This window comes from Amphiura filiformis, chromosome 17 (genome assembly GCF_039555335.1).
Source record: "Amphiura filiformis chromosome 17, Afil_fr2py, whole genome shotgun sequence".
Lineage (NCBI taxonomy): Eukaryota > Metazoa > Echinodermata > Ophiuroidea > Amphilepidida > Amphiuridae > Amphiura > Amphiura filiformis.
The window spans coordinates 18,669,076-18,682,438 of NC_092644.1; the positions used below are offsets into that span (position 1 = coordinate 18,669,076).

At 37.1% G+C, this 13,363-nt stretch overlaps 1 protein-coding gene across 2 annotated transcripts; it reads left to right on the forward strand.

Annotated features, from left to right (window-relative positions):
* Window positions 1–732: 732 nt before the first annotated feature.
* On the forward strand, window positions 733–12,002 carry LOC140137411 (uncharacterized). Of its 2 annotated transcripts, XM_072159060.1 has the most exons (6): window positions 733–1,293; window positions 5,408–5,550; window positions 7,837–7,959; window positions 8,801–9,067; window positions 9,717–9,928; window positions 11,348–12,002. In XM_072159060.1, exons 1-6 carry the CDS (start codon window positions 1,277–1,279, stop codon window positions 11,675–11,677), a joined length of 1,092 nt encoding a protein of 363 aa, XP_072015161.1. In that variant the 5' UTR covers window positions 733–1,276; the 3' UTR covers window positions 11,678–12,002. The 2 variants fall into 2 exon arrangements, with proteins under 2 accessions (XP_072015161.1, XP_072015162.1); XM_072159061.1 differs by lacking the exon at window positions 733–1,293 and having other exon boundaries at window positions 5,448–5,554.
* Window positions 12,003–13,363: the final 1,361 nt, after the last annotated feature.

Here is a 13,363-nt window from a genome sequence, read left to right on the forward strand (position 1 = left end):
TTTTTTAGATTTTTCAATTTTTTAGACTTTGGAATGATTTATGAAATCTTCATACATATAAATAAGTTTATTAGAGAACAAGCATCACTTCCAAGTCTTTTTGTGGTACTCTAGGGGTTTATCCTCAGAATCTCACATTTGAAAAAAAAAAAAAGGGCCTTATCGTTTCCTCGAGCACTGTTGGAGAAGACCGAAAACTACTGACAATGCTAATTTTACATTGAAAAAAAAAAAAAAAAAAAACACCTCCCTCCCTCATCAATTCATGAAAATCCTCTGGACAAGAACCAAAACATTAATTTTATACGGCCTAATCCAACAATATATTTTTTTGGTTAAAACCAAAATGTTTTTGGTTCAAACCAAAATATTTTTTGGTTAAAACCAAAATATTTATTTTTTTTACTAGGCAGTATTAAATACGCTTCCGTAACTGTATAATGCATGAAATAAAAAAAATAAAAAAACTTGCCGCCTCTGACGGCGAAAAAAACCCAACTTCGGCGAAAAGAAACAAAATTCCCCGACCCCAACTTCCTAACCCCCCCCCTTGAAGTCTAATGGTGCGTCCCTTAGCACTGGTGGGCGCCCGTAAGGGATTTCAAAAGAGTTCCTTCCAGCTCCAACATAATACCCCGGCATAATACACAGTCATGTCATAGCAAAACAAGGAGCATACTATCATGAACCTCGATCATGCCTCGACCTCGGGGCCTCGATGTAGATGTAGCTCTGTGTTTCCACACTGATTGATTTCTATAGGGGTCAATGCATAGATAATACCACAGCCAATATCTGTGATAATACTTGTTCATACTTCGATGATTCGGGCGGTCGCTAGCTGTGGTCACTCAGTGAGAGTGAATCCCGGGAGTGAAACAGGAATAAAAAAAACCGGAAATGTTGCATATAAAATATAGGCCTACTTCTTCACTGTGACCACTAGTACTTCCATGCTGTGACTTCAATCGTTTTAAAGGCGTCTAGGCCTATACGCTTTTTATTTGCTGCATGACCGTCATCAGTTGTATTACGTAATCACTTGTTAAGACGGTGACTCACGTACACAACGATCATTTATACTGGTCAACATGAACGGTCACGCTGTAAATGGCGGCCTGAGTAATGGACAACAACATGATGCTGCTGGTCAGCACAATAACAACGGCGTTCATGCTGTTTGTAAATTTGGAAAACCAATGCTTGCCGAATTTTGTTTCCGTGAAAATTGGTAAATTGTAATCATGGAGCTTGGGGAGCGGTGCCAAGGCGCGTTATGAAGGAACAGCAGAGGTATGTCGTGTTTTAGGCATTAAGGGGGTACTACACCCCTGGCAAATTTTGTGCCTATTTTTGCATTTTTCTCAAAAATTATAGCGCATTGGTGACAATTAGATATGATAATAATAGGGGCAAGGACTACAACTACTGCACTGAAAATTCAGCATCTGAAGGCAAGTAGTTATTGATTTATTGACCAAATATTGGCTTTCCCTCATTTTTGACTGTAACTCCACAATTGTTGTCTGTGCTGAAATAAAATTTCCAGTGCATTAGTTGTAGTCCTTGCCCCTATAATATACATATCTTACTTGTCACCAATGCGGTATAATTTTGGAGAAAAATGCAAAAATAGGCACAAAATTGGGCAGGGGTGTTGTACCCCCAATAAGTAGTGCTGCCAGCAAGACTTCAGTTTGACATAAACATAATGACATCTACGGACCTGATCAGTAATCAGATATTAGGCCTAGGCCTATATATGTCATAATGTTAAATAAAGATTACTGTTACTGGAACTAGGTATTAAAGGCCGTTTATATAAAATTTATGTTTTGGTTCTCGTCCTCTCCAAAACTTCAGACTTTGGAACACTTCAGGATTAATAATAAGTTTATATTAGAACATGGATCACTCTAGTCCAGGGGGGGGGGGGTCCGGGGGTTTATCCCTCAAAATCTCACATTAAGGCATCCTCCTTTCCTCGAGCACTGTTGGAAAAGACTTAAGACCCAAAACTTTAACTTAATGCTAATTTTATATTGAACAAAAATCTCCTCCCTCATTAATTCAAACCTATACGGCCTAAACATATTTACTTATTTAATGTCGGTATAGGTCAATCTGGTTTTTTTTTTTTTTTTTTTTTTTTGACGTATGAAAGTGAGTCCACACCTGATCAAGTACGCGGCTTACGAAAATATAAAATAAGAGCTTTCAGGACTCACGAAACTAAAAACTATATTGCACCTGAATTTAATCAGGATTTAATATTCACATAGGCCTATAAAATGTATTATTAGGCCTACTTTCATAAACGCCCCTTGCAGGGCCTCATCCTTAATAACATCCAAATGAGTAACCCAGGCAAAAGAAGAAGCAACTATAGGCCTACCAATTAAAGTAATTATCCCCCCTTAATGAATTACCATATCCAAAACAGATTAGAAAACAACCCCTTACGCGGGCCCTAACGTGGTAAATGACTATATTCAGGGGTCCCGATTACAAAATGACCCCGGAAGGTGGGTGGAAAAATGATCATATTCGGGGTCATTTCAATATGACCCTTTTAGGGGTCAATTTGATATGAAGCCAAACAACAGAAAATGACCCCGACCGTGGTCGGTTTCCTGATAAAACTGACCCCGTAAAAGTGTTGATATTTTGACCCCGTCGTTTTAAGTGTGTACACATGTGACACCTCATTTGTTGCAATGGTCCCAATGGTCGCAGTGAACATAATATTAACGGAAAACATGTATACCCAAGATTTGAAAATTACAGCAAATTTTCGGCCATAAAAACTCTCTTAAAAAAGGGAAAAAGGCGCCCGTCATACGTGGAAATGTTGTTAATGGTCACGTTTTTTATACTGAGTACCAATTGTGTGACATATGCAAAACCAGGTCCCTGTGATGTAGGACTAGAAAAATATCAACATCTTAAGTGCGAAATTTTTTCTTGCAAGTCACAAATCCACCATAATTGGGGTCCCAACATAAAAAACATGACCTTATGTTGATATGGCATAATTGCATCATTTTGGCTTAAAAGCAAAGTGCATGGATTTTATCTTTTGTTTACTTACTGGAGCTGCACGTAGAACACACTTAGGTTAGCCTACTATCGTTTGCCGAAAACACGTAGGCCTATTCATTTAATGTTATGGATCAAAGTTCGAAGCATATACCCGGTTATCACCTCATTTATTAATGGTATTAAGGGCGTACTACACCCATATACTGGTTTGATTGGTCTAAATAAATATTTTTTCATTTATAGCTAGGCGATATATGCACGGATCATGTGAAATAAAAAAAAATATGAAAAAACGAAGAAAAAAAGTGCTTTTAAACCATTGTAGTAAGTCATTTTAGCCCTATATATATTTTGTTTACTGTATCCTAGTTACTCAGATGCGTGTTTCATAACAAACCATGATTTATTCTATTCAGCATGTTCAAGTAGGGTACATGAATAGAATACATTAAATCCTTTGTTATACTCTCTATAGAAAATCTAGTGGTGCATGCAAAATATATAAACACTTACACAATGGATGTATAGTCATTAGTCAATAATATTATAATGTGTTGTTAGGAGAAGAAAAGGCTATTAGGTCACCGTATGTCAGGTTATAGGTCAATTGGTTCAGGTCAAATTTAAGCATCAATTTTGAATACACATGTGAGAGTTTGTGATATCATAATGAGGAATAATTTTGATATTCTGTCTTTAACTGGATATATATCGAGAAGTGCAAGGTGGATATACTAATATACCTTGGGATGTAAATGGCGAGTACAATTTAGAATGCCTAGTTGAGACGGATTTCACAAATAAATATAAAATAGTTACCAAAATCACAAACGTTAAGCTTACGGAAAACTACCCAATATGGTGGTATAGGTGACAAGAAATACAATTTTTTTCAACATTGCTGTAGTATGGTTGTGGTAACCTGTTACCTGTGGCTTAATTAAGTTTCAGTGAAATAATGTCGCAAGTTAAAAATACAAAATATAGGTCAACATTGAAAATAGAAGCATTTTAACCAGTTCCTTTTTGATAGTTGTGGAGCACCAAGTTCATGAAGTCATAAAAGAAATCAGGAACCACTTATTCCCATTTTACATATCAACTTTATTTCCCTAACGTGTTAGCAATTACACATATCCAAAATTTTAACGAAATCCGTTGATAGTAAGCTTTCCAAAATGAAGTGAATTTAAATCATCAGTGATGTACCACCTTTTGGCTTCTACTTTTAAAAGCATGTAAGCTACGTTGATACCGATGCCACCAATAAAACGAGAAGATTTGCCCTTCATTTTGCATACCACTTTGTCCAATTTTTTTTTTGTAATTTCTTCACAAAATGCAAAAAAAAAAAAAAAAAAATCAATGGGTGTAGTACCCCCTTAACATTATCAGATAAAAAGCATTCTAATATCTCTAGGTAAGTTTTGGACTTACAGATACATGTCCTAATACTGTATGAAATATAGCATATAAATGTCATTTGGAAAAGTGTTAATTTTAAATTATTGTAAACATGCTGACTGCTTTCAAGTATTATAATACGTCACTTGCTCGCTTTATTCTAAAACATAGTTTCAAATTGTTCTAAGACATAAGTTCACAGAAAACTATATTTTAGTCTATAATTTTACTTATACGCATCCTGGGCTACATTGTAATATAAATTACATGTAACATTACAGTTATACTTGTTCTAAACACTATCATCAAATGTGGCACAGTGTGCTAAATATGGGTATCGTATGTTTATACTGTAACCATGCTTTACTGCTTTAGGTACACCCCCTGACTAATTTTGCATTTTTCTCAAAGCAATGTTCTTACAAAACGAATTCTGACATGACTGTATTGACAGCTTTTGGTTTGGTATAGATGTGCTGCTGGCCGATCCAATTAATTGGGTCGCCAAAAATGTCAGTATTCACATCCCGGGAGTCACATAAGTCAGTGGGACTCAACCGGGACTCGAACCACTGCTGAGTCATGCACCAGCTGCAGAGTTGACCCCCCCTCCGAATTACCGGGAATTGCCCCCCGAAAATTTTCATGGATAAAATGGGGACCTTTAAGAGTATAAGTGCCCTTAAAATGACTAAAAATGGGACAAAATTTGACAAATTTGACTTTGCCCCTTGAAAATTTTTTGAAAACTTGATGCAAAACTTTCTGAACAGAAGTAGGCCTATATACGTGTTGACAAAACATTTTCTTGACCTTGTATATCATAAACCGACATTTAAATAATTATTAAAACGTTTTGAATAAACGTTTTAAGAACATTTTTTGTGTTTGATAGGCTGTTTTTGTTTTTGTTGTTTACAGGCCTATATTTTAATTTTTGCTTGTCTGTTATTTGTTTCAGACTTAATGAGCAGCGTGAGCAAGATCCAGAATCGTTTTATCGCTACGTCATAGATGATATATTTGATGATACAATAAGGACTGTAGCAACATTTGTGGGCGCAAAGCCTGAAAATCTGTTATTATTAGAAAGCGCAACTGTAGGTAGGTGAGAAGAACGATTTACACGACGAGTTCGATCAAGTGGAATGTTCATTGTTTGAAATTTATCGATGCGATAAGTATTTATACAAAGAAATAATTTATTGGACTTGTTCAATTGAAATCCATACACTTGTATGGACTTTAAGGCAATGACCTTAAGGTGGTACTACACCCCTTGATAAATTTGTGACTATTTTTGCATTTTCTCAAAAACTAATAAAACACTGGTAACAAAAGTGATGTATATAATAGGGGCAAGGAATCCAGTTATACTACACTGAAATTTCAGTGACTCAAGACAAGTACAAGTTGTTATTGATTTATTGATCAAATATTGGTTTTCCCTCATTTTTGACTGTAACTCCACAACTGTTGTCTGTGCTGAAATAAAAATTTCAATGAAGTAGTTTTAATCCTGGCCCTTATAATATACATATCTTACTTGTCACTAATGCGCTTTAATTTTTGGGAAAAATGCAAAAATAGACACAAAATTGGTCAGGGGTGTAGTACCACCTTAAGGGCCGTAACAGACTCCGAGTATTCGACGTAAAATATTTGATGTATAAACGTTATCTATTCCCACACTATTTCCAGTAATGTTTAAGTTGTACGAATGTTTGATGACGTAAAATCGATAATATACCACGTAGAATATCTGGTAGAAATATATTATCGATTTTACGTCATCAAAAATTCATTACAACTTAAGGGAAGGGGTATGAACGTTTGGACAGTATTTATTGTGGGACATTAGAGCACATCAGACATATCGAATTGCACTCTGAATACGAAGAATGTCCTTCTGATATCAAATAATTTTGATTTTTGAAATTCGCAATGTAATACACATTTTATGGCAAATCATTAAAATGGATATTTTTGATATTTAACAGTACTCGAAGTAAACTTTATAAATCTGATGATTTCTACCTAAAGTGTATGTAGGTGGGATGAAAAGCCGATGATCAATTGAAAATTTTGACCTTTCGTATTGAAGATATGGATTTTTTTCCCAAAACACCAAAACAAATTAGGTCTTTTTCCATATCTTCAATATGAAAGGTCAAAATTTTCAATTGATCGTCGGCTTTTCCTCCCAGCTACATACACTTTACGACTATATCATTAAATTTATAAAATTTACTTTGAGGACTGTTATATCTCCAAAATGTGAAAAATATCAAATTTTAATAATTTGTCATAAAATTTGTATTATATCGTGAATTTCATACAATAAAAATTATTTGATATCAGAAAGACAGTCTTCGTATTCAGAATGCAATTCGATATGTCTGATGTGCTCTCATGTCCCACAGAAAATGCTGTCGAAACGCTCAAAACGCTCATTCCAGTTCCCTTAAACATTACTGAAAAAAAATGGGAATATATATTAAATAACGTATATTATGTTACATCGAATATTCTACGTCGAATAAAAAGTCTGTTGTAGATGTAATAAGTTTTCCGAAAAAATAAACTATTTTAAACTGTTGCGATTTGGTAGTTCACACCATCTTGCAAATGGTAGTGAGCTTTGGCAAAAATTGCATTAATCATTTCATAGCGAGGTGTAGAAGAATTAAAATGTCATGTAGGCCTATACTTTTGTAGGTCCTGTGGTTCTTGAGTTATGTTGTAAAGAGGACTGAACAAAAACACTTTTGTAGAACGTATAACTCATTCACAACAATAAATCAAGCAAGTTTTCAAAATATATGATTTGTAGAATGAACTTTTGCAAAACATCAAAGTGTTATTTTTCAATAATATATTGATTTTGATAATGAAAAGTATTTGAAATATGTACTCCCTGTGTGGAGAATCAGAGAAGGGAGAATTAAGCGGGCCATGTATGTCTTCTATAGAGCCGGCTGAGGTGTACGGATTTTATTTGTAGGAATCTCCGAATAGCCCAATTTGGAATTTTTTAGTGAGAGACCGGTGCTTTTAGGGAACAACCCAAAAGCTCGATGACGTCCTATAAACGAAAATGCGTTTGTTTATATGAGGCTAATCACCTCCCTCCCTGTAACGTATAAATTGTGAAATTCCAACCTAAGAAGATCAACAGATATTTTAACTGGATTTTTACAAACGTAATCGGACTTTTGACCCCCTGCATGCGAAAGAACTTTTGTTTATAGGACGTCATCGAAGTTTTGGTTTGTTCCCTTATGCCTACATCGTATATTGTGTAAGCTAGATTTATCTTCAAATCACTCAGTCAGGCACATAATAATTTGCGATTGGATTCTTTTTTTTTTTTTCTTGTTTTGAATGCAGCGATGAACACAGTTCTGAAGTCAATTACGCCGAAGTTATCAGCGGGTGATAAGTTCCTTACAGACAGTCATAACTTTCCAGCAGTCAGAGAAACATTACAATATATTTGCAACGAAGAATCCGGTAAGTAATTGGTTTACAAGGGCCCATGTTCAAATCCTGGTCAATTCACGGGCCGACTTGGTGTTTGCGATCTCTGATATCTATATCCAGTGCCTCTCCGTTGGCAGTTTCCCCTTGGCTCGGAATTTAAGTGATCAATACCCGGTAGGGCCAATAGAGGTTATCCACTTTACTCATGCATGACTTCTAACAAAAGGCGCTGGTTCCCGTAGTATTCCTCATTCAAACTAATTCAATGCACGACCTCGGAGTTACCTGCATGACTTTGGCGGGCTATTTTGAAATAGTCATGGTTGCACATGCAGGTACTTCTTTTGAAAGTCCTAAACAAGGTATAGGAGGCGCTGGTAGGATATGCAGCTTATAGAACATGGATAACCTCTATATCATAAGGACGAGTAGGCTATAAGTATTAGCGCCACACCGGCTTGAAACGTGGGGGAACAATTGGACTGAATTGTCAAAAAGTGACTGAAAAGAAGAAATGGATCATTTTGCTGAAAGGTAGGTGACGCCCATGACTAGTATAGGCCTAAGTACTTATAGTCTTATTATTGAAGAGATAGGCCTACAACTTTCAAGTTATTATACCGATGAAACAGTGACGTAACATGAATCATCCTATTGGGTGACGCACGCACGACGGGGGGTGGGTATGGGGTGCACCGGGCCTGATGGGAGGGGGCACAAGCCATTTATTGACAATTCTACTATGGGATTTTTAAATTTTCAAATCGACTGGGGCACGTGCACCCCCTGCCCCTATGACGTCTACGCCAATGCTAGGAAATTTCTAAGTGTATAGTTAAATATATTTAACTATTTGTTTCTCTTTTTCCAGGCTTAGAAACGATAACGTTAGAACCACCATTTCCAATTGAAAGCGAAGACCAAATAATAAAACTATTTACGGACGCTCTCGATGCTGACAAGTCAATTAAAGTCGTTGTTATTGATCACATAACAAGCTGCTCAGGTATCAAGTTTCCATTGGAAAGACTGATACCTGAATGCCACAAGAGAGGGCGCCTTATTATCATTGATGGCGCCCATGCACCTGGACAGCTACATCTGAACCTTGAAAGCCTGGGTGCTGATTACTACATTGGTACGTTTATATTATACAGTTTTTAACTATATGCATAAAACTTTCCAAATCTGAAATAAATACTATATGTCACTATAGACGAATCCAAATTCACGCATTCCTGCACCTCAATGGCCGCCCATCTCACCTCAAATGTGAAATGGTGCGGCCTGGAGGAATTTTAAACTGCATTCTATCACCCGTGCTACACGTAGACAAAAGAATGATGACAGTTTACAACACAAAAGAATCTAACATCGAATTTTAATCCACCCAATTGGGCAGTCACAACACCAGTGAGGCGCGGGGACCCAGTAATGGCCGACCAAATCCTGACCATGGTTTGGCTCGTTGGATTCGTCAATACCTTTTTGGTCTCCAGCAGGACCACCGCTCCAGGCGGTGGGGGTAAATTGAAGGGTGTAACACCTAATTCTTTAATAATAAAAAAGTGGTTGAGAAATAAATTTTGATCCTACATCGCTATCCAAGCCCTTAAATTAACCGATTCTATAATTATTGGTAGATGTCTCTTTTAAGACAGAAACATCACCATATGCTAATGGTTAGATGAAGGGGTTAGGTTTAGGGGTCGTTTGTCTTAAAATTAATGAAACATTTACCATATTAATTGTGAAGACGTTTCCAATTTCTTTTCTCCACCTCACAGGAAATCTTCACAAGTGGCTGTTTACGCCTCGTGGAACAGCTCTACTATTTACCCAGCCCAAGCACCAGTCGACTCTTCAACCATTGGTGATTTCATATTATCAAAGGTCACCCAAACTTCGAGACAGGTTTACGTTGATGGTGACACGTGATTATAACCCGATAATGTGCGCCCGTTTTGCCATCAAGTTTCTCAACGATATTGGTGGACTGGTATGTATTAACTCTCTTCACGCGGGTGTCGATGACATGTTTCAAAATTTTTCACAAATTCAAAAATTTCAATAATATAAATTTTCATGACCATATTTGGAATCAGCATGAAAAATGCATTAAAATGAGTACAAACAAGCCTAGTATTGGTTCAGTAGTTCTTAAGATAGCTCTTGATATTTTGAGAACATATTTTCAAAACGTTGAAGCGCATGTCTAGCACGCAGATCATTAAAATACTAGTTTTTCACAAGACAGTATAAGTAAACAGACGGACGGACAACCAAACAAACAGACAGACACTCCCACACACAGAGCGACAGACAGACAGCCAGACAGGGACAAGGACATCATTTATAATAATAGCCGTACATGTGCAGACACTTATAAAGATTGTGATAAAGCTACATCAAGCCATGTGCGTCAAACCTGGGTGGATACTGGACAGGGGGACATACCCGCACACGTTTTTAAATGATGACAAAATATCAACCCTACCCCTGTTTCGGCACATTATAATCACGAAAAAGTTTCAATTGGACCTTCATATTTTGTGAGTTTCCAACTTCTCAGGGGGTGCTACAATCACAGAAAGACTAGGAGAGTGTAACGCAAATTGGCGAATAAATTATAAAAACAATAATGAATAAAATTTATTGTGGTTGCTCGAAAACTAAATGATTTTTTTTACATTTGTATGAGAGACGGACCTCATACTATACCATGGTATTATCCATTCTGAATCAGAATAACCGGCAACGGCATCTAGAGTGAGTGGTGGTAGCGACAATGGCAACAAAAAATCCCCTTGCACTGCGACACGCTCATCAATTGAACACAACCCAAAAGGACGCTTTATTATAATATGTGATTCGTCACTATGCGGCAGCCTGCAGTGGCGTGCGCACAAGGGGGCGCACGTGAACATTTTAGAGCAGTCGATGAAATCTAGGCCTGTGCCCCTCCCTCCTCCCGAATTTTAAAAACCTGCGCACGCCATTGCTATGGTATACATTGGTGTAGTCTCGGTCCCAGCCGATTTGTGCTCCTTCGTCACAAACCGGCTGGGACCGAGACAAGCATTGGTGTAGCGCCGTCCCATTGAACACGTGCTAGTCGAGGCACTCAATCATTAAAACGGTCGTTTTGATGACGAGCACACTTCAAACAAGTGAAATGCAATGTTAATAATAATTAGCATGATTTACTGAGACGAATATACCTGATTTATAGATATGATTTTAAACGTCAACGACCGTGAACATTTGAATGCATCGACTACCACGTGTAATGGTAGACGGTGCTATACCACATTAATATAAGACTAATTTGACACATCTTCAACCTTTTCCATCCAATTTTTGGGTTTGGTTTTTCACCTCATAGTCTTTTGTTTCATATTTTTCACACAATCTCCAGGATGCTGTCATCGAGCACAATTCTACTCTCCTCAATTGGGCAGCTGATATGCTAGCAGAAGCATGGGGGACGCGGGTGTTCCCATTGCCACCAACTATGAGGGCGCCCATGATGCGACTTGTTCAACTACCGCCATCTGATAAGCTCAAATTAGACACCTATGAAGACGTTCGTCAATTCAATAAGAAGATTTTCGACACGGCAACACTGCACGTTTTTATCGCTTCCTTACACGGGTGCTTATGGGTTCGAATCTCTTCACAAGTTTATAATAGCAAGGAAGATTATTACTATGTAAGAGATGTAATACGGCAAATGCTGCTGGAATAGTATCAGTATAGTATCGTGGGGGGGACACTTCAATAATTATGAAATGATATTGGCACCTTTATTAGTGTTATATAGATGTGCTAACATAGCCTGTTGACGGTTAAGCCGATAGCCGTACATTAATCTATACTAACCGGGTATGTACGTAGAAAAATTTTATTTTCGGTTTTTTTTTCATAGCAAAAATAGCAAATGACAATTTTAATGACGAATCCTTCACTCATATACAGGCTCATACGCAGTGGTGGGTGCTGATTTTGAAAAAGTGGACTTTTTTCCAGGGGGGGGGCGATTTTGTGAAAAGTGGACTTTCTTCCCAAAATTTGGACCTTTTTGACCAAAAAGCGTTAAAAATTGTCATTTTGGGACTTTTGTATACTTTTGCCAATTTTTTTTTTTTGGGGGGTGCGACCGCCCCCCCTGCGTACTGGACCTGCTCATATAGGCAATTGATACACTTTTTTCACACCTTCGTTGGGATCACTGAATAGCCCTTTAAATGTCAGTATTATGTAAGATGTTCCCATAATTTTTCACAGGTTTTTAAAAAATCTCAAACAGGGTATTATTAATGCAATAAATGTAAGTATTATGTAGGCCTATGTATCGCTATAAAATAGTGTGCAGACAATCTCCTGCCAATATACGGTAGTGTCTAGCTCAGAGCCCTCTCTTAGAAGATCGGGATAAGATCCAGTGATCCCCGAGTAAAATAAACCCAAGCAAGTGACTAGTAAAGAAAATATATAGTAAACCGGTAGTAAACATGTTAAAGGATCGCCAACATCACAGGGCCATCCAGTGTAAACTGCAGTATACACTGTCTATCCCACCCCACCAACCAGGTGGTGGCCGCATTGCATTCTCTAAATTCAGTAAATTTTCATCGTCAACCGTGTAACTGAATGGGATTATATGTTGATAAATAATATAAATACAAGCTAAAACCGTTGGGGTTCGATAATGAACCCCACAAAACTAACCGAGTACGGTATATTGGAAAATGCCATACGGCCGGTCGGTTTCACAAGTTGCCGGCTCGATCATGTCATCCGCCGCCTGCCACCAACCGCGAAAGTCCACTGACCGAGCCGTAGACGAGGGCTCTTCACTGTAAACGTAAGTTAGTCAAAAAAGGGTCTAATTCGACTAACTAAAATTAATCATACAAGATATAATATTTTTATTCAAGGAAAATAATGCTGAAATTATTAGTATAATGCTAAAAGAACAGTAATATCATATCAAATTAATTTTCATCATTTCAACATATTTTTCCACTTATAATATTCAATTTGTAAAGAATAAGAAATTGTATGACTAATGACGAATTTATGACTGCGATTTAAAGTGATTTAATTAGCCATTTGCGTGCATTACTAATTGATTACGAATTGAATGACTAATTAAATGACTAATTATTTTTTCAAAAATCTGATTCTCGATAAATAATTAGTCATTCAATTAGTAATCAATTAGTAATGCGCGCAAAATCGCGAGATCATAAATTCGACAACCATCGTGCTATATACACTGTTGAATAGTAGACCTGATTCTGTGTCATATACTGGGGTACCCAAAAAGGTGGCTTTGTTACATTTTGATGCGCAGCTTTGATTTCAAAACACTGTCTCTTGAGTATTCCTTCACTTAGAAGATTCAATTGAGGCTAATTTATTCTAAATT